At 42.2% G+C, this 21,606-nt stretch overlaps 1 protein-coding gene and 1 long non-coding RNA gene across 2 annotated transcripts in view; both read right to left on the bottom strand.

Annotated features, from left to right (window-relative positions):
* Window positions 1-3,245: 3,245 nt before the first annotated feature.
* Window positions 3,246-8,573, bottom strand: LOC149459141 (uncharacterized). The gene is made up of 2 exons (XR_016313340.1): window positions 8,344-8,573; window positions 3,246-8,206 (listed from the first exon to the last, which is right to left on the bottom strand). It is a non-coding gene; the product is annotated as an uncharacterized LOC149459141 (long non-coding RNA).
* A 1,405-nt stretch (window positions 8,574-9,978) lies between these two features.
* The window catches only part of ACAA2 (acetyl-CoA acyltransferase 2), a 35,668-nt gene continuing 24,040 nt past the window's right edge, over window positions 9,979-21,606 (bottom strand). Inside the window, exons 8-10 of the mRNA XM_089681606.1 lie at window positions 18,382-18,452; window positions 15,338-15,492; window positions 9,979-11,242 (exon numbers count right to left, since the gene is read on the bottom strand). Of these exons, the coding sequence (XP_089537732.1) occupies window positions 11,152-11,242; window positions 15,338-15,492; window positions 18,382-18,452 (317 nt within the window). The 3' untranslated portion in view covers window positions 9,979-11,151. The remainder of the gene's footprint in view (window positions 11,243-15,337; window positions 15,493-18,381; window positions 18,453-21,606) is intronic.

Here is a 21,606-nt window from a genome sequence, read left to right as displayed (position 1 = left end):
AACTTTCACACAAACCAATCAATATATACTTATTGGGATTTTTTTTTTCTTTAACCAAAAAAAAAAAAATGTATCAGAATACACTTTGACCTAAACATTTACAAAGACATTTTATTTAATTGGATATTTTTTTAGAACAGAAAATGATTTTTTTTTTTCCCCAAAATGTTTTCGTTTATATAATAAAAAAATTAAAAAAAAAAACAAAACCCCACTGGTGATCAAATACCACCAAAAGAAAGCTCTATTTGTGTTTAATAAAAAATGACATATACTTACAGTACACAATGTAAGCTTACTTTCTTTGTACTAAAACCTAATAAAAAAATTGGAAAAAAAAAAAAAACACAAAACAAAAAAAAACAAATTTCATTTTGTAGAGATGCATGATTGCACAATTACCAGTTAAAATAGCGCAGTGTCAAATAGCAAAAAATGCCCTGGTCGTGAAGGAGGCAAAACCTTCTGGAGGTCAAATGGTTAACCACACGCCAACCGCGCTATAACCAAATGACGCCTACAGCGCGGTTATCCAGTTCTGGGAAAGCGTCATATGACATTCTCCCAGAACACGTCCTCCCGCACACACCTAGCGATCTCTGTGATCGGTGTGGCCTACGGACACAGCTGATCATGTGATGTGGTAAAAAGGCCAATCGCAGTGGCCTTTTACCACGTGATCAGCCGTGTCCAATGGCACAGCAGATCACCGGGTAAATGCAGTTGCCGGTTATCGGCTGCACTTTCCACACCCTGGCAGTGTGAGGAAAGTATGGCAGATAACCAGCAATTGTCAGAACGGATCAGCACTGATGATCAGTGCCCAGCAGTGCCACCCACCAGTGCTACCCAGTGCCAATCATTGTTGCATATCAGTGCTGCTTCATTATTGCTGCCTATCAGTGCCCATCAGTGCAGCCTCATCAACACACATCAGTGAAGGAGAAAAATTACTGTTTGCAAAATTTTATAATGGAAAAAAAAACAAAAAAACTTTGTTTCCAAATTTTTTGCTTTTTTTTTGTTTATAACACAAAAAAAAAAAAAACACACAACACACACCCAGCGGCGATTAAATACCACCAAAAGAAAGCTGTGTGTGAAAAAAAAAATGATAAACATTTCATATGGGTACAATGCTGCATGACCGCACAATTGTCAATGTGCGACAGCGCTGAAAGCTGCAAATTGGCCTGGACAGGAAGGGGGTGAAAGTGCCCGGTAGGCGAGGGGTTAAAGATAAGGGTATGAAGACTTCAATGTTTAGTTGATGGGTTAAGGGTTAAATGAGGTGGTATCAAAAAGTTTCGAGATTAGTTTTGGAACAAGCCAACAGATGGCAGCACAAGGCTGCACGCACAGTCACAGGGAGCACCAACCTTTATAAGTCAGTGTGCCAAAAGACATCATCCCGAGTACATCGGGAGCTGTGCAACTGGTGCTATTCTGACCACGTCCGTTACCACGTCTGCTATTTTATCATGGACAGCAAGTTAGAACAAACGTGAAATTCTGTGTGAAACTGGGCAAATCTGCCGCAGAGATGTTTGTAGAGAGATTATCCCTCTGAAAAGAAAACTAATTGCAGCATCTTTGTAAACTTTCTGAATCATCTCAGACTTGAAATTCATGTCATGGAAAGATTTGGAGGATATCCTTCCATCGTGTGGCAATTTATAACATTAGCAAAAAGTGAGACCCTAAATTAGGAGAGATTTGACATCATTTCCTGTCCCGGCAGGAAGGGAAAGGAAATATCTCCCATTCATCCAATAAGGAGAGTCCTCTATAGTTTGGATATTGTATTGTTGTTTATTCTGTTTGATCGCTCTCTTGGTGATGATCCAAGCCCCTCAGCTAGTGTAGAATCCCTGGGAGCAACTGGGGCTGAGGAGGAATACATAGAACTAGAGCGGTGAGGTCCCACAGATTCACCGGACTGCACTGCAGGAGCAGACACACAGACAGAGCTGAGAGCCAGACAATCCAATGTCTACAGACGCCACCACTAGGGGAACACCAGCAACTGGGCTCACTCCCTCCTTCAGCCTCACCACTTTACGTTTATGTTGGATGTTGCCAACATCTAGGCAGAGTCCATGAGTGGTACCAAGAACTGGGAAACCAGTACAGGATCATGTGTAAAGTGGCTGTAAACCTTTACATATAGCTAATGAAGTGACTGGCCCCAGGTAATACACAGAGATGAAAAAAATCCTCATACATAAGTTGTACCTGTTTATCTGCAGTCTTCTCTAGAATTTATGCAACTTGTCTGAGGTTTCAAAAACCAGAGGGGGGGGGGGGCTGAAATTACACACTGCATAGCTCAGTGCTGAGAGCTCATTGGAGGGACAGGACACCCCCCCCCTTCGACACAGAAACACAGCCAAAGCTATGTGCTGGAGCTCCTCCCATCACCTTTTTTCTTTTGGTGTCAGCAAAATTGGTCAGAAATGACATTTAGTGCTCTGGTTTGAGACAAGTACACACTATAGAGAGATATGCTTTGTTCGTATTTCACGGTTGAGAATCACTTTGACTCGTCGGTGCCAATGATACGCATATATGCGGCCTCTCAGCGGCTGGGCCTTAAAGTCGAGAAACCGCATATTTGCATACCCAATGTAAACAAGCACATGCTGAGAGTGCGCTCCTGACACATTTACCCACCCACCCCCAAACCCTTCTGCTCCAAAGCTCTCATCTCTTTCTCTTATATTCATCTCCAGGACTTCCGCAGAGCCTCTCCCATCCTCTGGAACTCTCTACCTCAGGCTGTCCAGCTATTTATTCATCTGGCTGCCATTAGAGAATCCCCAAACACTAATCTCTTTAGGGAAGCCTATCACACCTCCAACTAACAGAACTTTTATCACTTCCATCAGCTCATCCCCCCCCCCAGTGATAACCTTTTGTACCACTTGCTCCACCCTATTAGATTGTAAGCTCTTACAGGGCCCTCACAACTCTTGTATCGTTTCTGTATTGTCTCCCTTTATGTTGTAAAGCAAATTTTTGCTGCTATATAAATCTTGTATAATAAATAATAATGGAGAGAGGCTGCAGATGCTAGGACAGGTTACATGTTCTACCCCAACAATGGATGGCATATTTAACATGTTCCAAAAGGTGAACTTATCCTTTAAAAATGTAATTCGTATGTTGAGGAGAGGAACCAGGGAAGGCCAAATATAAGCAGAATAAACTTCAGCTTTAAAAAGTCCAAGACACGGACCACAAGCTTTATTTTTCCCCAAACAACTTTATTTTATTTGATTTACTTACAAAAAAGGCACCTAAAGCAAGAGATAGCCCTTATAGATCTCACATTCGCTGCAACATAAAGGCATAGGTAGTCTGTGTTCAAATACAGTCTTTCCATCAGGGAGAGGAGAACGACATGTCACAGGATAAGGAAACATCTCATACTAAACCAAACATACAGATACAGGACAAAGAAAAAAAAAAAAAAAAAAAAAAAAAAGAAATAGTGCTGTAATAACGAAGTGCTCTTCATATAGCTGTGATGGAAGGCATCATTAACCAATAGTGCAGCTGAGGAGGTGGGACCAGGTGAGCAGCCGAGGAGGTGGGACCAGGTGAGCAGCCGAGGAGGTGGGACCAGGTGAGCAGCCGAGGAGGTGGGACCAGGTGAGCAGCCGAGGAGGTGGGACCAGGTGAGCAGCCGAGGAGGTGGGACCAGGTGAGCAGCCGAGGAGGTGGGACCAGGTGAGCAGCCGAGGAGGTGGGACCAGGTGAGCAGCCGAGGAGGTGGGACCAGGTGAGCAGCCGAGGAGGTGGGACCAGGTGAGCAGCCGAGGAGGTGGGACCAGGTGAGCAGATGCTGACACTGGGAAGCAGCTGCTCCTAGATTTGGGGTAGATCACTGAACAGCATCCCAACAACATATTGTACAGTACAGCCCAATGCACCATTGAGTATACTCTGCTGCACAATGGTAAAAAAAAAAAAAAAAAAAAAAAAAAAAAAAAAAAAAAAAAAAAACACGTGCATGACCTCCTTGCCCCCCTGCAACACAGAGCTGAACCATGCAAAGGATTGCTTTACTGACCAGGAAGGAAGCCATGGGGGTGGGGGGATTTACTAAAACTGTAGAGTGCAAAATCTGCTGCAGCTCTGCATAGAAACCAATCAGCTTCCAGGTTGTATTGTCAAAGCGTAATTAAACAAGCTGAAGTGAGAAGCCAAATTTGTTACTATGCACAGCTGCACCAATCAGCTTCTAACTGCAATTAGCCCGGGTCCACATATATGTGGTTCAGTACACCACATGTGATTCACACAGGAACCACACTGCATTTCTGTGCAAATCACATGCAAATTGTGTGCAGTGAGATTGGAGCCGTACATTTTGTATGGCTCTAATCGCACCACACCAAAAAGGTGCAGGACCCTTTCTTTGGTCCGCACTAGAATCAGATCACATGGATATTCAAACCTATGAGATCCGATTCTGCACATCGCACTGCGTTTTGCGGTCTGATTTCAGGGTGTTAACTGAACATACACACCCGCAGCGGTTCGCATGAATTGGGGTGCGATTCTGATGCAGCGTGGAATTTGCACTGAAAACGCTGCGAATTCCGCACCGCATCAGTGTGAACCAGTGCTTAAGTGTTGACAATGAAACCTGGAAGCCGATTGGTTACCATGCACAGCTGCACCAGATTTTGCACTTTCCAGTTTTAGTAAATCAACTCCTCTTTGTGTTGGCTTAAAATACTTTTTCAGACACAATTGTAGTGAATTAGGTTGTCCACAAAAGCCAATCAAGTTTAAATTTTTCACAGGGTAACCAGCGCAGAGCAAAAACTCAGATTGTTCACATCAACCAATCCAAATTGATCGACTACAGGCCAATCCCAGTGGGTAAGGAAGGTTAGAGCTCTAAAATATTGGTGTACCTGAATAAAAAACAGAAAAAAAAAAAAAAAGTTGATAGGAGATTTAAGTGCTCGAGTTGCCCAGGTCTTAAAGGGTTTGTCCATCCAAAACCAGGTTTTTTTTTTTTACTCTAGATCAGTGGTTCTCAACCTGGGGGTCGAATGACACTTTCACAGGGGTCCCCTAAGACCATCAGAAAACACATATTTCCAATGTGTAAAGAGCAGCTACTGTGTTGAAAGCAGCTACTGTGTTGAAAGCAGCTACTGTGTTGAAAGCAGCAGTATTGGAGGTAAAACAATACTCATGAATTATAATTACTGGGTAAATAATTTTATGGTTGGGGGTCACCACAACATGAGGAACTGTATTAAAGGGTCACGGCATTAGGAAGGTTGAGAACCACTGCTCTAGATGGTAATCATCATTCAGGACCACCTTGAATTAGTCAGGGTCCAGGGACTCTGGTGACCATTTCTAAAGGGGTTCTGAGCTCAGCCCAACCATTAAGGTTGTCCTAAGCGGATCACACTCCCTTCTATATGATAAAAATGAAATACGAGGAGTGAAAAATCCTTCTGTTAGGAGGGAGGGCAGGGCTGGATCTTCCAATGAGAAGATCTGGATGGCTATAAAGAAGCAGTAGATATTTCAGACTGCTGGTGTCTCACCAGAACACAAGGGGCCATTTATCACCCATTGTGCAAGTAGGGTTTAATATAAAAAAAAAAAAAAAAAAAGGCTCAGCATTAAAAGCTCAATTGACTTGTTCTATATCACTACCATATTGCAGTCGGTCTGAATAACCCCAATACAGACTTTTGTTTCTTTTATTACAAATATTTTCTGCAGCAAGGGTTAAAATAGCCTTTGCTAGCAGCAAGCTAGAAAGCCAAACCTGTGCCCAACAAAGCACAGCGGTCCCAGTCTACAGCTTGACCCCCCCCCCCCCCCCAGTGCACCAATCAGTAGACCTTACACTTCCAATTGCATTACAGTAATAATATAGAAAGTTTAATTAGTTTTTTAATCTTCTGTAAGAATTACCTGCAAAATCTAAAAAAAACAAAAAATAACAAACCACATGTTCTATGACTAGAACAGAAATATGGAAGGTCCACTGCTGACTTGTTTTCAGAGGGGCAAGTTCCAGGGCTGCAAGTCTTATCTTTTCTTCTACTACTTAGAAAGTCAATGGCCAGGAAAAAGTATGCAGCCAATGAAGTCAGAACCTCTGACCAATGTACTGGTTCCAAGTCAGTGTCCTAAAGAAAATCTGTATAAAAAGGCACTGTGCCCATAAAAGTCAGACGTGGGACAAATAACCAATCAGCGGTATTGCCAGTAGGTTCACTGCAACTAATATTTTCCATTTTACTGATGTACCTTGCCATGGTTTGCACTGTGTCGAGGCAGCCATCATGGTAGAGGATCAGGGCTTTATTAGAGCTGGCCGCCCTATGACTGGACATCTGATAACTGGTGGAGGAATCATTGAGAATCAGCAGAAACAGTGGAGAAGCACAGATCAACAGAAAGACTCAGAAGCAGGGAGATCCTTGCACTGCAACTTCTCAGTTACAGCTTCCTCTCCAGCAAGGGGAGGAAAAAAAAAAAAAAAGAAAAAAGAAAAAGTGAGCAGCACAGTAATGGCATCAACAAACCTCCCACCAAAATGTGTTTAGACAAGCAGTCAGAGCTGCAGTGCCTCGGATGATCTCACACTACAGATATAAGGCACAGGAGGTGCACTGCTATTTTTAAAAGGAGAGATTATATAAAGCTATATATTCCATATACTGCTTAGGCACAAAATATTATATCTCTAGAGGTTTCCTATGAAATAAAACATCTACACTTTGAATTCAGGTCCACTTTAAGTGGTGAAGCCAAGGCAAAGAAGACCTCACTGGAACAGGCAACTAAATGCAGGGCAACCATAAATAAAAACACATAATAATGAATACAATGGTTAAATGGTGAAATGAGGTTCTGTCTCTTGACAAATCTTAAGTCTGATGCAAAGTTATGAAATTTTCCATTACCAAATGTGGCCATTTTTTTTTTACAGCTACCGTCTTCCAATTGGCCAGACTCAGCCAGGGAATAGAAAGAGGAAGCCTTGTTAACAGACAATGCTGGCAAAATATTACAGAAAGTTTCATAACATGCAACAAACGGATTAATACCAGATTTCTAGAGGGAAGGGGCCTTTTCCAAGCAATGGCTGGTGATGTTCCAATACTGAGTGCAATGTCACCATCTGCTGTCAGAAAATGAATATGACAATCGTGTACGTAAAAGAACAACCTGTCATAGGAACAATACAGAGGTGGTCATTGTTGACCTTGCCTAAAATGCTAGCCTCCTGGCTGCCAAGTTGTTCCAATGACTTCACGGAGGAGCAAGCATGCCAATTAGGAGTTCTGACTTTACTTGCGGAATGCTTGTTCAGAGTCAGCAGAGAATAACAGCTGCAACCTCCACCTTTCAATCATGAGAGGTCTCCTTTACAATTCAGATGGTATACGTTTTGGAGAACCACTACTTTTAAAAGTCTAAATGTATTTTTCTGTAGGTTTGACATTTATGCTTCACTCTGTATACACTTTTCATATGCAAATTTTGCAACTGACATTTTTACCCGGGAGTCCCTTCTGGTAATAGCGCCTCCTGTTGCAGGACAATTCTAAGGTTAGCCATAGATGGACTGATTTTCAGCCGGTCTTTGCTGAACTGGCTGAGATTCGATCCATCTATGATGGACTTCAGAAAAAACAGCCTTTTGAATGTTTTAGATATGATCACTGCCGGCGGCTATAGTTGCTAGCAGTAATAATCGTGTTCTGCCGGCCGGCAAGGCTCCCTGCCAGCATAACACAATAGCTCTGCAGGAGGGATTTCCCCATCAACTTGCAACCTGTGGCTGCAGAAAACAATATCGCATCATCTCTGGCTTGACTCAGTCAGTGCCTTGCAATTAGTGTCAGCATGCTGTGCATATTTCTTTAGCTGCCCATTTATCAGGTCCATCAGATAGGCAGCACAAGGCACACACAGCAGGCTAACAATATTGTTGCCAATTTCAAGGCGGTGATTTTGGCTCGTCAATCTACAAAACAGAAGTGAGAACAAAAAGGACGTCCGATTGGCTGCACTCCAAACAATCCACTTTATTTAACCAAGAGAAAACCAATACAGGCAGTGGAAATACAGTGGGGGACAAGCAGGTAAAACGCGTTTCACGATAGACAGAGCCTAATGAATAAGCGCTGTCTTTAGCATGAAACGCGTTTACCTGCCAGTCCACCACTGTATTGGTTTTAATCTTTGTTCAATAGTGGAATTACCCTGGGGGACTGGCAGGTAAAACGCGTTTCACGCTAAAGACAGCGCTTATTCATTAGGCTCTGTCTATCGTGAAACGCGTTTTACCTGCCAGTCCCCCAGTGTAATTCCACTATTGAACAAAGATTAAAACCAATACAGTGGGGACTGGCAGGTAAAATGCATTTCACGCTAAAGACAGAGCCTAATAAATAAGAGATATCTTTAGTGTGAAACACGTTTATTGAACAAAGATTGAAACCAATACAGTGGGGACTGGCAGGTAAACGCATTTCACGCTAAAGACAGCGCTTATTCATTAGGCACTGTCTTTAGCGTGAAACGCGTTTACCTGCCAGTCCCCACTGTATTGGGGTTTCAATCTTTGTTCAATAAACGCGTTTCACACTAAAGACAGTGCTTATTCATTAGGCGCTGTCTTTAGCGTGAAATGCGTTTTAGCTGCCAGTCCCCCACTGTATTGGTTTTAATCTTTGTTCAATCGTGGAATTACACTGGGGGACTGGCAGGTAACCGCGTTTCACGATAGACAATGCTTAATGAATAAGCTCTGTCTTTAGCGTGAAACGCGGTTACCTGCCAGTCCCCCCACTGTATTCCCACTATTGAACAAAGATTAAAACCAATACAGTGGGGGACTGGCAGCTAAAACGCATTTCACGCTAAAGACAGCGCCTAATGAATAAGTGCTGTCTTTAGTGTGAAACGCGTTTATTGAACAAAGATTGAAACCCCAATACAGTGGGGGACTGGCAGGTAAACGCGTTTCACGCTAAAGACAGCGCTTATTCATTAAGCGCTGTCTTCATCGTGAAACGCGTTTACCTACCAGTCCCCCACTGTATTTCCACTGTCTGTATTGGTTTTATCTTGGTTCAATAAAGTGGATTGTCTGGAGTCCTTTGTTCTCATCTATGCAGCACACGAGCCGGGCTAGCACCTACAGAAGGAGCTGTACTTGGAGATCGGGAGTCTATCTTGAGCAGCGGGTAAACATATGTGAATCTACAACAAAAGTGCTGTTACCAGCAGGATATCCAAAATTAAAAAACTTTTCCGATAGATTCATAAACAAACAGATACACTGCTGAGCCCTAAGGAGTCCCTGATTTCAGATTTGTATGGCCCCTATAGCTATTGGGAAGGATGCAAGGCAATGCTTCCTAAAGGGTAAGTTCCCTCCTTTCTTGGACTTGTCACCGAAGCATTTCCTCCGCACACTCCGATTAGCGGAGTAGTAGAATCCTCATCCCCAGTCAGATGATCCCGATGCTGTGGATTACCCAGCAGCAGTATCAGACATGTAAAGAGAGTTTGTCTCACGCCGCACCATAGACCTAAGCTGGCCGTAGATGGATCGAAATTAGTCTGGTTCAGCAGTAACTGACCCAATTTAGATGCATCTGATCAACTTCAGTACAACCAGCCTGTTTTTTTTTTTTTTAGTTGCGTGATCACTGCTAGCAGCTATAGCCGCCAGCAGTGATCGTTGTAATTCTGGCGGTGGGGAAGGCTCCCAACCAACAGAACACAGTAATGCTGCAGGAGGGTTTCCTCTATCAGCACTGTGTTGATGGGGGAATCAAGCGATTTTCAAGGTTGAAGGGAAAAAAAAAAAAAAGAAGAAGGGGTATACAGCCTGGTGGTACAGACCACAGCATTGGTACCTAGGGATTGGCTGATCAGAAGCAAGTATTTTCAGTATACACTCAGGAGAGTGAGTGAGCCTTGTGAGCCTTTTATCAACAGGTAAAGCACAGGTGTACCTCAGTTTATGAACGCCTCAATTAACAGAATTTTTGGTTTCCGAATGAAAATCCATTGAAAATAATGCGTCGGTTTACAAATTATTTTCAATATATGAAGTGTATGTCGGTGCCGATTTTTAAATGCAATTACCCGCTTTTGTTTTTCCTTCACTATAACTCACAGAGTTAGCTGTCACTTTCCCTAGAGTTAAAGGAAACTTTGTTTCTTTTATCTCTGGAAACAAACTAAAAAGGAAACATTGTTTCTTTGAACTCAAACTAAAAAAGGAAACTCTTTTAGCTGGGGGGAAAAGACAGCCGATTCTCTGAGCTATAGTGAAGAAAAAAAAAAAAAAAAAAAAAAAAAAGAAGAAGAGCCAGTAATTACATTTAAAAACCAGCAATGACCTATAGTGACCAACTTTTATTTAACTTTGTTCTGACCTCTGGAACGGATTAATTGATTTTCAAAGCATTCCTATGGGAAATCGCGTTTCAGTTTACGAATGTTTCGCAATACGTCCCAGAGAACGCATTAAATTTGTAAACCGAGGTACAACCTGTCTTCTGGATTTACAAAACTAGTTTCGCTTAGTTTAAATTATTAAACTGCTGAATACATTGAAGGAGAAAATGTCAGCTTGCCATGGAAATACCTCGTGGGTACAGATCTTTAAAAAGGGCCAGACCATCTAAATGGAGATTTTAGTTTTTGGTAGTCACTGGAGGGTTGACTTGCCTACTGAGGAGGGTTGACTTGCCTACTGATTTCTTACATCCTTCAGGCTTCCACAGAGCTATTGCTGTAATAAAAATAAATATGCATCAGGAAGACCCTATTGACTGAAGATGTAAATTTAGGTGACTGCTGGCATCACAGAGATCTATAATTAACTAGAGAGAACATGAACCCTCCAGCATCTACTCAGGACTGAATACTGGCTTTGAGCAGAGAGAGTCTTTTAGTGTCGAAAAAGGACTGCCATTTGTTCCAGCTGGATGAAGTGCTAGTATGAGCGATACAAAGTTCCATCAGAGGAGACTAATAATCCTGCATGGTGTGAGTGTCCGAGAGACCCCGAAAAAAGAAGAGTTGGTGGCGCGTTTGCCGAAGATTCACATTATTAATACATTTCCATTGTACACTTTATGCTTGGGCCACATTCTCCAGAATGACAGCAATACCCTGACCTCCTCCAATACAGGCAGATCCTACAGCGTATTTACCACCACGGCGCCTGAAAGGGGAAAGAAAACAAAATTATTAAAAGGGAGTTTAATTCCGGGTTACACAATGACAGCATACATGGTACATTACACCACTATGGGGCTGGACTGTCTGCAGGCAGAGGGGACAGAGCTCAGTAGGAAGGGGCTCTCCATGGCTGCTCATCTACGCTCCACTAGCGTCCCTGCAAATCTTTCATTCAGAAAATACAATGGGCTTTTAGGAATCAACCTTTATATTTGTAATGAAAGGAAGAGACCGCACATTCCATTCTACCGTGATAATTAGAATGAGAAAATCATGGAAAATGTCCACAGTACAAGGAGAATACTGACGCATTTCGCGTTTCACGCTCCTTAGCGCTTATTCATAACCAGCATTAAACGCGTCAACAATTCTCCTGGTTGTATTGTCTACTTGTATTTTGGACATTACCATTATTAGATGAAAATCATGGAAAAAGTACAAGTAGACAATACAACCAGGAGAATTGTTGACGCATTCAATGCCGGTTATAAATAAGCGCTAAGGTGTGTGAAAATGCGTCAATTCTCCTGGTTTTATTGTCTACTTTTACTTTGGACATTTTCCATGATTTTCATCTAAGTAGACAATACAACCAGGAGAATTGTTGACGCATTTCGCATTTCACGCTCCTTAGCGCTTATTCAAAAGCGGCGTTAAAAGCGTCAACAATTCTTTTTGTATTGACTACTTGTACTTTACCGTTTTATTAGATGAAAATCATGGAAAATGTCCAGAGTGGAGTGTGCAGCCAGGACTTCTCCAGGGTGTCACCCATCCTCTGGAACTCCCTGCCCCAACCCATCAGATTATCACCTACTCTCCTCTCCTTTAGGCGAACCCTGAAAACCCATCTCTTCAGGGAAGCCTACCCCACCCCCTGGTAACTTGCCGACCTCCTCCACTCTTCCTACCACTCCATCCCCCACAGCTATCTCCTCCTGTGCCACCATCCCCTCCCTCCTAGATTATAAGCTCGAAAGAGCAGGGCCCTCAATCCCCTCATGTTTTGCATTGTATTGTTATTGTTCTGTCACATGTTCTGTCCCCCTTTGTAATGTACAGCGCTGAGCGAACTATTGGCGCTTTATAAATACTGTATAATAATAATAATAATAATAATAATAAAACGGTAGAGTGGAGTGTGCAGCCACTTCCTTTCATTACTACGGATTTCCGGAGGCGAGATGGGTGAGCAGCTCTGCCAGTCCCATGTTAAGTGGATCCTGCTGCATGGACCTAGAACGGCGTCTGCTTTGTGAGGTCGACTTTTAGATGAACTCCTTTTAGATTACATTCTTCACTGCCAATACACCGGACTACTTTACAGAGGACCTGCTGCATTTTAAAAAGGACACCTTCACCTATGGGGTGGCTTCACACTGCCCAATGCGGTCCCACTGTGCTTTCCCATAGACTAGGAGGTCCCAAGATTTCGGTGCAGTTTCAGAAAGTGCACAAAAGCTGCAGCACCTCATAGAAGTCTATGGGAAAGCACAGCGAACACATGAAAGCCACGGGTTAGCTGCGCTTTAACAAAAAGCGCAGTGGGGCAGTGTGAAGTGATTTTATAATTATTATTATACAGTATTTATATAGCGCCAACAGTTAGCTCAGCACTTTACATTACAATGGGAGACAGAACACGTGACAGAACAATAACAATACAATGCAAAACATGAGGGGATCGAGGGCCCTGCTCCTTGGAGCTTACAATCTAGGAGGGAGGGGATGGTGGCACAGGAGGAAATAGCTGTGGGGGATGGAGTGGTAGGAAGAGTGGAGGAGGTCGGCAATTAGCTGAGGGCGGGGTAGGCTTCCCTGAAGAGGTGGGTTTTCAGGGTGCGCCGAGAGGAGAATAGGTGAAAGTCTGATGGATTGGGGTAGGGAGTTCCAGAGGATGGGGGAAGCCCTGGAGAAGTCCTGGAGGCGGGCATGGGAGGAGGAAACCAGGGAACTAGAGAGGAGGTGGTCTTGTGAGGAGCGGCGTGTGCGTTTTGGGTGGTATTTGGATATCAGGTCGGTGATGTAGTTTGGGGCAGTATGGTGGACAGCTTTGTACGTCAGTGTTAGCATTTTGAATTTGATCCGTTGGGCAATCGGAAGCCAGTGGAGGGATTGGCAGAGGGGGGTGGCGGAGACGGAGCGGTTGGTAAGGTGGATGAGTCTGGCCGCAGTATTCAGGATCGACTGAAGCGGGGATAGCCTGTGGTGAGGTAGGCCGGTGAGGAGGGAGTTACAGTAGTCAAGTCGTGATATGATGAGGGAGTGAATGAGTTGCTTAGTAGATAGCTGTTATAATAAATCCCTCCTCCCGCCTTCCCTGAGTGCAGCTCATCTGGAATAATACTTCGATTTCAGGGACTACCCTGGATTGGGGAGGAAAGTAACAGTAAATGCCCTGTCAACTTTATGGTCAGACAGTTCACAGGGCAGTAATCAGACTTTAGGTGATCTCTCTTCCCAATACCACCCTCCTTCCACAAAATATAAATAAAAAAAAAAATTACAAATAAAAAAAAAAAAAAAAAAAAAGAAGGATTTAAATAGGGTTTTTTGCTACTTGCTGTAAAATCCTTCTCAGAATCTATTGAAGGACACCGGAAGTCTTGCATCTTTGGGTTATATTGCCACTAACAAGAGAACTGGACACTGGCAAACAAAAAAACAAAAAAAACACAAAAACCTGGAGTAGGGTCACTCATTCACCTGGTCATCAGGATCAGCTTCTGCCTTTGGAGGTGAGTGCATTGATTTTAGTTTCCATTTATTTAAATTACAAGGTGTAACTGTGGTAAGGTCTGTGCTTCCGGATTATTTTTACTTTTTTCCCCCCAGTTACTCAAGAGTTTTGGAAGCTGCACTAGCCATAACATTGGTGTACTGATTACACAGACTCCATACACAGATTGGACTCTGTCAGACCTCTCTAAAAAGGGAACCTTTGCCCTGCGCATTGCTGTATTTTTTTTTTTTTTTTTTTAAACTAAAACAACCAATCTGTAGGCCTTCTCGGAGTATAACTCCTCCCACATAGTTTTGCAGCAAAGCAGTGCCAAGAGCATAATCATACACATGGGAGGATGGGACCTGTATCCCTCAGACTCCCAAGAAAAATGTTTTTACAAAAAAAAAAATAAATAAATAAAAAATTCAATTTTCTCATGAATTGATGGACACAGGAAGAGTGACATTTCTGGGACATCTAAAAGCTATCCTGCAGAGGGGTGCGCAACAGAGCAAACGATAGCAAACAGGCCCAACATAAACACGAACTGTAGACTGCTTGCAGCTCAAGGAGCCTCCTGAACGACCTCATGCCTAAAGCTGCCATCAGATGAGGCAGAAACATCCACCTGGTAGAACGTAGAGTCCTGGCGGCATCCCTACAAACCTGGGGAATTTGATATGTGCTGATGATTGAATGTACTCTGTAAAGCACTGCATACTAGATTGATGATATACACTCACCAGCTACTTTATTAGCTACTCCTGTTCAATTGATTGATAAACACAAATTGCTAATTAGCCAATCACATGACAGCAACTCACTGTATTTAGGCATCTAGATGTGGCGAAGACGACTTAAGTTCAAATCAAGCAACAGAATGGGGAAGAAAGGGGATTTAAGTGACTTTGAACGTGGCATGGTTGTTGATCCCAGATGGGCTGGTCTGAGCATTTAAAAAAAAAAAACTGCTGATCTACTGGGATTTCCATGCACAACCATCTCTAGGGTTTACAGAGAATGGTCCGAAAAAGAGAAGATATCCAGTGAACAGCAGCTGTGTGTAGGAAAATGCCTTGATGTCAGAGGAGAATGGGCAGACTAGTTCAGCTGCGACATTCAGATGGAAGGGTCAGAAATTGGTGTAAACAGCATGAAAGCATGGATCCATCCTGCCTTGTATCAATGGCTCAGGCTGATGGCGGTATAATGGTGTGGGGGAGATTTTCTTGGCAATACCAAGGTGGACCCAATAAAGAGGCCGGTGAGTGTATATATTAAAAACAGACAAGTGACAGAAGGACCTGGATGGAAAAGAGGCACATTTATAGAACGCAGAATGTTTAGACGTACCTTAATTCATGAGTAAGATGAGCTGTGATTCGAGAACCAGATGCAGCCAGAGGGTGGCCCAGAGCTATGGCTCCTCCATTCACATTCGTCTTCTCAGGATCCAGGCCTAGAACCTTCTCCACTGACAAGTACTGAGCAGCAAAAGCCTCATTCACCTGGGGACACATCATTGAAGAGACGTTAGTCCAGCAGAAACACTTTAGTACACGTGACTCCTACCTTTTTCAATGGCTGGATACACAGCCAATATAAAACCTTATTCATGGAGTGTTTGAACCCACTAAGAAAATATGTGCCTTTTAGTCCTTATTATACAGGATTTATATATTATTATTATACAGGATTTATATATTATTATTATACAGGATTTATATATTATTATTATACAGGATTTATATATTATTATTATACAGGATTTATATATTATTATTATACAGGATTTATATATTATTATTATACAGGATTTATATATTATTATTATACAGGATTTATATATTATTATTATACAGGATTTATATATTATTATACAGGATTTATATAGTGCCAACAGTTTGCTCAGCGCTTTACAATATAACGGGAGACAATACAGTTCAATACAAGAGGGTTCACTCGCACCATACATGTGGAAAAACAGATGGAAACTGAAAACGCAGCTTTTGCTTGCAGAGACATCAGTTTTCATGCACAATGAGTTTTATACCCACTGCAGATTCCTGTGCAGAAAAAAATCCACACGATACTAGTGTTGTGGTGTGAACAGGGCAATAGAGAACACTTGATTGTGTTGTGCCCTTTGCAGAACACCTGACATCTCTGCACCATGGTGTGAATGAGCCCCAACAGTAAGGGAGCACAGTGTTCAGAGGGGTACAGATGGAAGGACTGCGGGGTGCAGAAACAGACCACACTGGCTTGGTTGGGTCACAGAGGTGCAAGGTTTCAGGGTGAGCCAGGTGAAGGGGAATTAGCTGGAGGTCAGGTCAGAACAGGAGGATCAAACACAGCAAATCCTTTACTCCTGCGCTGGGGATGGACTCAGCCAAGGCTAGGATAACAATGTAAAATGTTCTGGAATATGCACCGCTTGCTGCCCTCAACGGACCGGGGTAGTCCAAAGTCACTAAATGCAAAAGGAAAAAACAAAAAGAGGGCCGGCCTAGTGCATTCTATTTTAAAATATTTAAGAAAAAAAAAAAAAAAAAGTAGGTATCAAACTCAAAATGGACAGATGAGAAAAAAAAAACACCAGAAGTGAGAACAATAATTCTAGGCCCATAATTCATGGTTAGCGCTAAACTGATAACCTGTAAAAGATTTTAAAGCACTAAATATGGACAACTTTGGGTACCGTAGTTCACCATTTTATGGGCATGTGAAACTTTTAGGCTCGATATCTGGTATCTATTGACTTGATGCAACTCTATTTATATTTTACCGTAATAAACTGGATATTATGTTGTGTTCGCACGCGCTAATATTCACTTCAGTGTAGCCTAAAAATGATGAGCTGGATTTGAAGTAAAGCAAACAACTTAAAGCCCATAAAAAAAAAAAAAAAAAAAACCCACAAACTTACAAATTTGTCAAATCTAAAACTATGCTGTTCATAGGGTGACACCACTGCTGCAGAATAAACAGTAGAAGTGGAAAAATCAATGGATCTATTGGCAGGATCAATGGGTAATAGGACTGTTACAGGAGGGACTGAGAAAACCAAAGACTGCTTAGTGAGGATTACACCAAGTGTCATTTTTGCTTTAGAAGATAATTCAGCTGAAAGTAAAAAAGGATGTATTAATCCTAAATCACCGCGCAAAATACTCTAACCACATGACTAAATAATACCACCCAACTTACAATCATTTTAACAACCCATATGTATTCAACAACAAAAAGATTGCTGCCGCTTTAAATTATATATACTCACACCACTATCTTAATCATTAATACAGCCAGTGTAAGCAGCACAACATTCAAAGTGCTATAACCTATAAAAAAAAATAAAAATAATTCAAGTCAAATAAAATAAATAAACAAAGTCACGGAGTCTTTTGTTCAGGTTCAGAAAACTTTGACCAACTGGCTATTCTGGACTGAGGGAGTCTATTCCACATTTTCACAGCTCTTACTGTGAAGAAACCTTTCCATGTTTGGAGATTAAATTTCTTTTCCTCCAGACATAAAGAGTGCCCCCTTGTCCTCTGTGATGACCTCAGGGTGAATAACTCTACACCGAGTTCACTATATGAACCAATGATGTATTTATACATGGAGATCATATCCCCCCTTATGTATTATACATGGTGATCATATCCCCCCCTTATGTATTATACATGGTGATCATATCCCCCCTAATGTATTATACATGGAGATCATATCCCCCCTTATGTATTATACATGGAGATCATATCCCCCCTTATGTATTATACATGGAGATCATATCCCCCCTTATGTATTATACATGGAGATCATATCCCCCCTTATGTATTATACATGGAGATCATATCCCCCTTATGTATTATACATGGAGATCATATCCCCCCTTATGTATTATACATGGAGATCATATCCCCCCTTATGTATTATACATGGAGATCATATCCCCCCTTATGTATTATACATGGAGATCATATCCCCCCTTATGTATTATACATGGAGATCATATCCCCCCTTATGTATTATACATGGAGATCATATCCCCCCTTATGTATTATACATGGAGATCATATCCCCCCTTATGTATTATACATGGTGATCATATCCCCCCTTATGTATTATACATGGAGATCATATCCCCCCTTATGTATTATACATGGAGATCATATCCCCCCTTATGTATTATACATGGAGATCATATCCCCCCTTATGTATTATACATGGTGATCATATCCCCCCTTATGTATTATACATGGAGTGTATGAATCATTATTAGCCACCAATATATTTATTTGAATTATTTATTTTATATAGGTTATAGCACTAGAGCACTTTATTTGGGTGTTGCTCTGCTTACACTGGCTGTATTAAAGTAAAAGGATGTTTACCTCCACAAGATCCATGTCCTTCAGGGTTAGACCAGCTTTCTTGAGTGCTTCAGTAACGGCAGGAACAGGGCCTGAAAACAGAGATCATGCTTGTAAACAGAAAAAAAAAAAAAAAAAAAAAGCTAAAATAGTCTGCAACATAATCCAGCCAGCAGGCTAGCAGACATACCAGTGCCAACTCATATACACAGGAGTCTCCTACTGGAAAAGTCCCCACCTTGGACGTAATGTGTCTACAGGACGGAGCTTCATGGCCTGATGTCATCTTGGTATTGACCTGTATGCCGGTGATTTGTATGAGATATATATATATTTGCACTGGTATGTCTGCTTAGCTGTGCAAGTACCATCCTTTATTTTTTACCATTAAAAACATTTTAAAAATGGAGCCTTAGCTATTATGTGCTTCTTTCTCCTTCCAACATATAAATTAGGCATTCCTGCGTGTGTGAAGATTGAATGAAGAATGGAATATCATTTTTGGACTTTATATTCTTTTGCCTTTTGGACTACATATTCTTTTATACACTATAATATTTGTACACAGTGGAGAAGGCTACGATTAGGATCACTGTTTACACCTTGTGTAGGATTTAAATTTTGCGCATTGTATTGCGCTGTCCTAGTTTGGAGGAATCTGATATATTAACCAATACATGCCCGGCCAATAGCCAAAAGGTGGCCGGCAAAATGTACTGGATTTCCGGGTTGGACGCCAAATGGCGTCCTCCCGCACATGCGCACTTGCAGAGCTGCGCAATCTGTCACCAGCCGTGTACCTCGGACAGGGCCGATGACAGATCTGAGTATCGGCCCCGTTGCTGGTACCATGTGACCTGCTGTGACCAATCACAGCAGGTCACATGACAGTTGTATACAATGGATGGCTTCATTCATGCCATCCATTGTATACTACTGTCTAGCTGTGAATGGTCACAGTGATCACATGCACAGCTATGAAAATATTCCCTTGCATGTATCTCATGGATAAATGCAAAGGTCTGACTGGTGTGTATAAAATGGTAAAAATCTAGCAAAAGCAGTCAAAAAGAAACTTAATTTTCCCCATGTAAATTTTATCAGGTCAGTGTTGTATAAAACATCCAAATACACTTGTATTAGAGGCCTAACTGACAGATTTGTGGATATTCCGTCAGTCCATTAGATCCTGTAGATGTATACTGTACAAATCGCTAGATGCCATACACACTGTCATAGCTCAGGGGTGTGGAATGTCACAGACAGACATTTCTTTATGTGTGGGAAGTGATTCAACATTCAGCACAAGAGGGCCTATGTGCTCGGAGAATGTATAGAATGTAGATGGGGAGGACTGTACAGGCAGAGCCCTCTCTACATGTTAATACAGCATAAGTTTACATAAAATGACTTGTGATTGTATAACTAAAGAACAAAATCTGATACACAACACACACACACCAACACGTACCAGTCCTTTGATGTGATGGTGAGAATAAAAGGAAAAAAAAAAAAAAATAATCAACCGAGTGATCCTGCAACAAACATCTCATCCTACAGTGACAACACTCACTTACTGTACTGCCTCTATGGAGGAGCAGCATTGTCACGTGAGAACTAGAAGTGGGCAAAAACTACAGAAGACCCACCCCCTCTCCTCCAGAACATAGGGGGAGCTGTTCTGTAGTTCGCAGAGTTTAACCCCTTGACGCCGACAGTACACAAACATGCAGCCTCTCAGCGGCTAGGCCTTGACGCCGAGCGGCCACATATTTGTGTACCATTTGAAAAACACACGTGCTGAGAGTGCTCACCCTGCGCGTCCGTGTCTCACGGAAAGGTCCTGATTTCCCCTTTTGATCGGGACCTTTTCCGATCATGTGAAAGCCTTGACAGCAAATCACGGTGGTCACATGACCCCAAAACCCTGCCTCCCGGCGTCCGATACCCTTAAAGGGTCGGGAGGCGCTGGCGTGAAGAGGTTAAAGAAGATCTTCAGTGCCCACCGTAGAAAGAAAGAAAGAAAGAAAAAAAAAAAAACCACCACACAACAAAAGTCAGCAGCTACAAATACTGTAGCTGCTGACTTTTAATAAAAAGGACACTTACCTGTCCTCACCCAGGCCGGTTTTTCACCAGTCTTTGGGTCCCCGGCATGTTTACTAAGAGAAGCCGGCTGAGATTCCTAGTGTTTTCACAGCCGGCTTCCTATTGCACATGCGTGAGCCTCACTGCACTTTGTGAATGGTCCTTCAGCTTTCTGGGACCTCTGACATGTCCCAGAACGTTGCGTGCCAAAAGAGGAAGGGATGAACGGAAGTGGGAGTGGGTACCGGGAAAAACAAGGTACCTGCCTCCCACCCCCCACCCACAGCCCTCTTCAGATCACCGCGCAGATTTTCAATCAGATTCAGGTCTGGGCCATTCCAAAAAAACTTTAATCTTCTTCTGGTGAAGCCATTCCTTTGTTGATTTGGATGTATGCTTTGGGTCGTTATGCTGAAAGATGAAGTTCCTCTTCATGTTCAGCTTTCTATTAGAAGCTTGAAGGTTTTGTGTTAATATTGACTGGTATTTGGAACTGTTCATAATTCCCTCTACCTTGACTAAGGCCCCAGTTCCAGCTGAAACTGACTGGAAGGTGGTAGAAGACTTTTTTTGGTGGTGATTGATCATGAAGAGCTGCACTGGGGGAATTTATATATTTATATGGATTCCACTGAAGGTGGAAGAAGATTATAGTGGACTTGTATACACTAATATTGTATGTGTGGACATTTTCACTTTTTTTTTTAGTGTTTTATGCAATTTTCTGAAACTTTTCTCACTTAATCAAATAAGTTCACAATTGCACCAATATTGGACTGCGTGGAGTTTATATTTAAAACATGTTCTTGGCGTGGGAACACGACAACAGCTGCTGCAATCAATGTAAGAGATAGATATAGATATCCATCTTATCTCTCTCTCATATATATATACATATATATATATATATAGCTCTATCCATCTATCTCTCTGCACCTACTGAAGAGTTATAGCCAGGGGCGGACTGACCATTTTGAAACTCAAGGGCCCGGGGTCAGTAGGGGGCTCCATGAGCTGCCCCGGTACCTTTTTCATAGGCTTTTTTGAGTTTGGGCAAGGACACAGGGGCCCCATGATCCCCTATTGCCCGGGGGCCCCATGAGTGGTCAGTCCGCCCCTGGTTATAGCAATGGTATATATTGTATAACAGATCAAAAC

The sequence above is a fragment of the Staurois parvus genome, unplaced genomic scaffold (assembly GCF_062004578.1).
Source record: "Staurois parvus isolate SC_StPar_1 unplaced genomic scaffold, SC_StPar_1.0 ptg000272l, whole genome shotgun sequence".
In the NCBI taxonomy this organism is placed as follows: Eukaryota; Metazoa; Chordata; class Amphibia; order Anura; family Ranidae; genus Staurois; species Staurois parvus.
The sequence above is the reverse complement of the archived record's forward strand: the minus strand, read 5'-3'. Positions and strand labels throughout refer to the sequence as shown.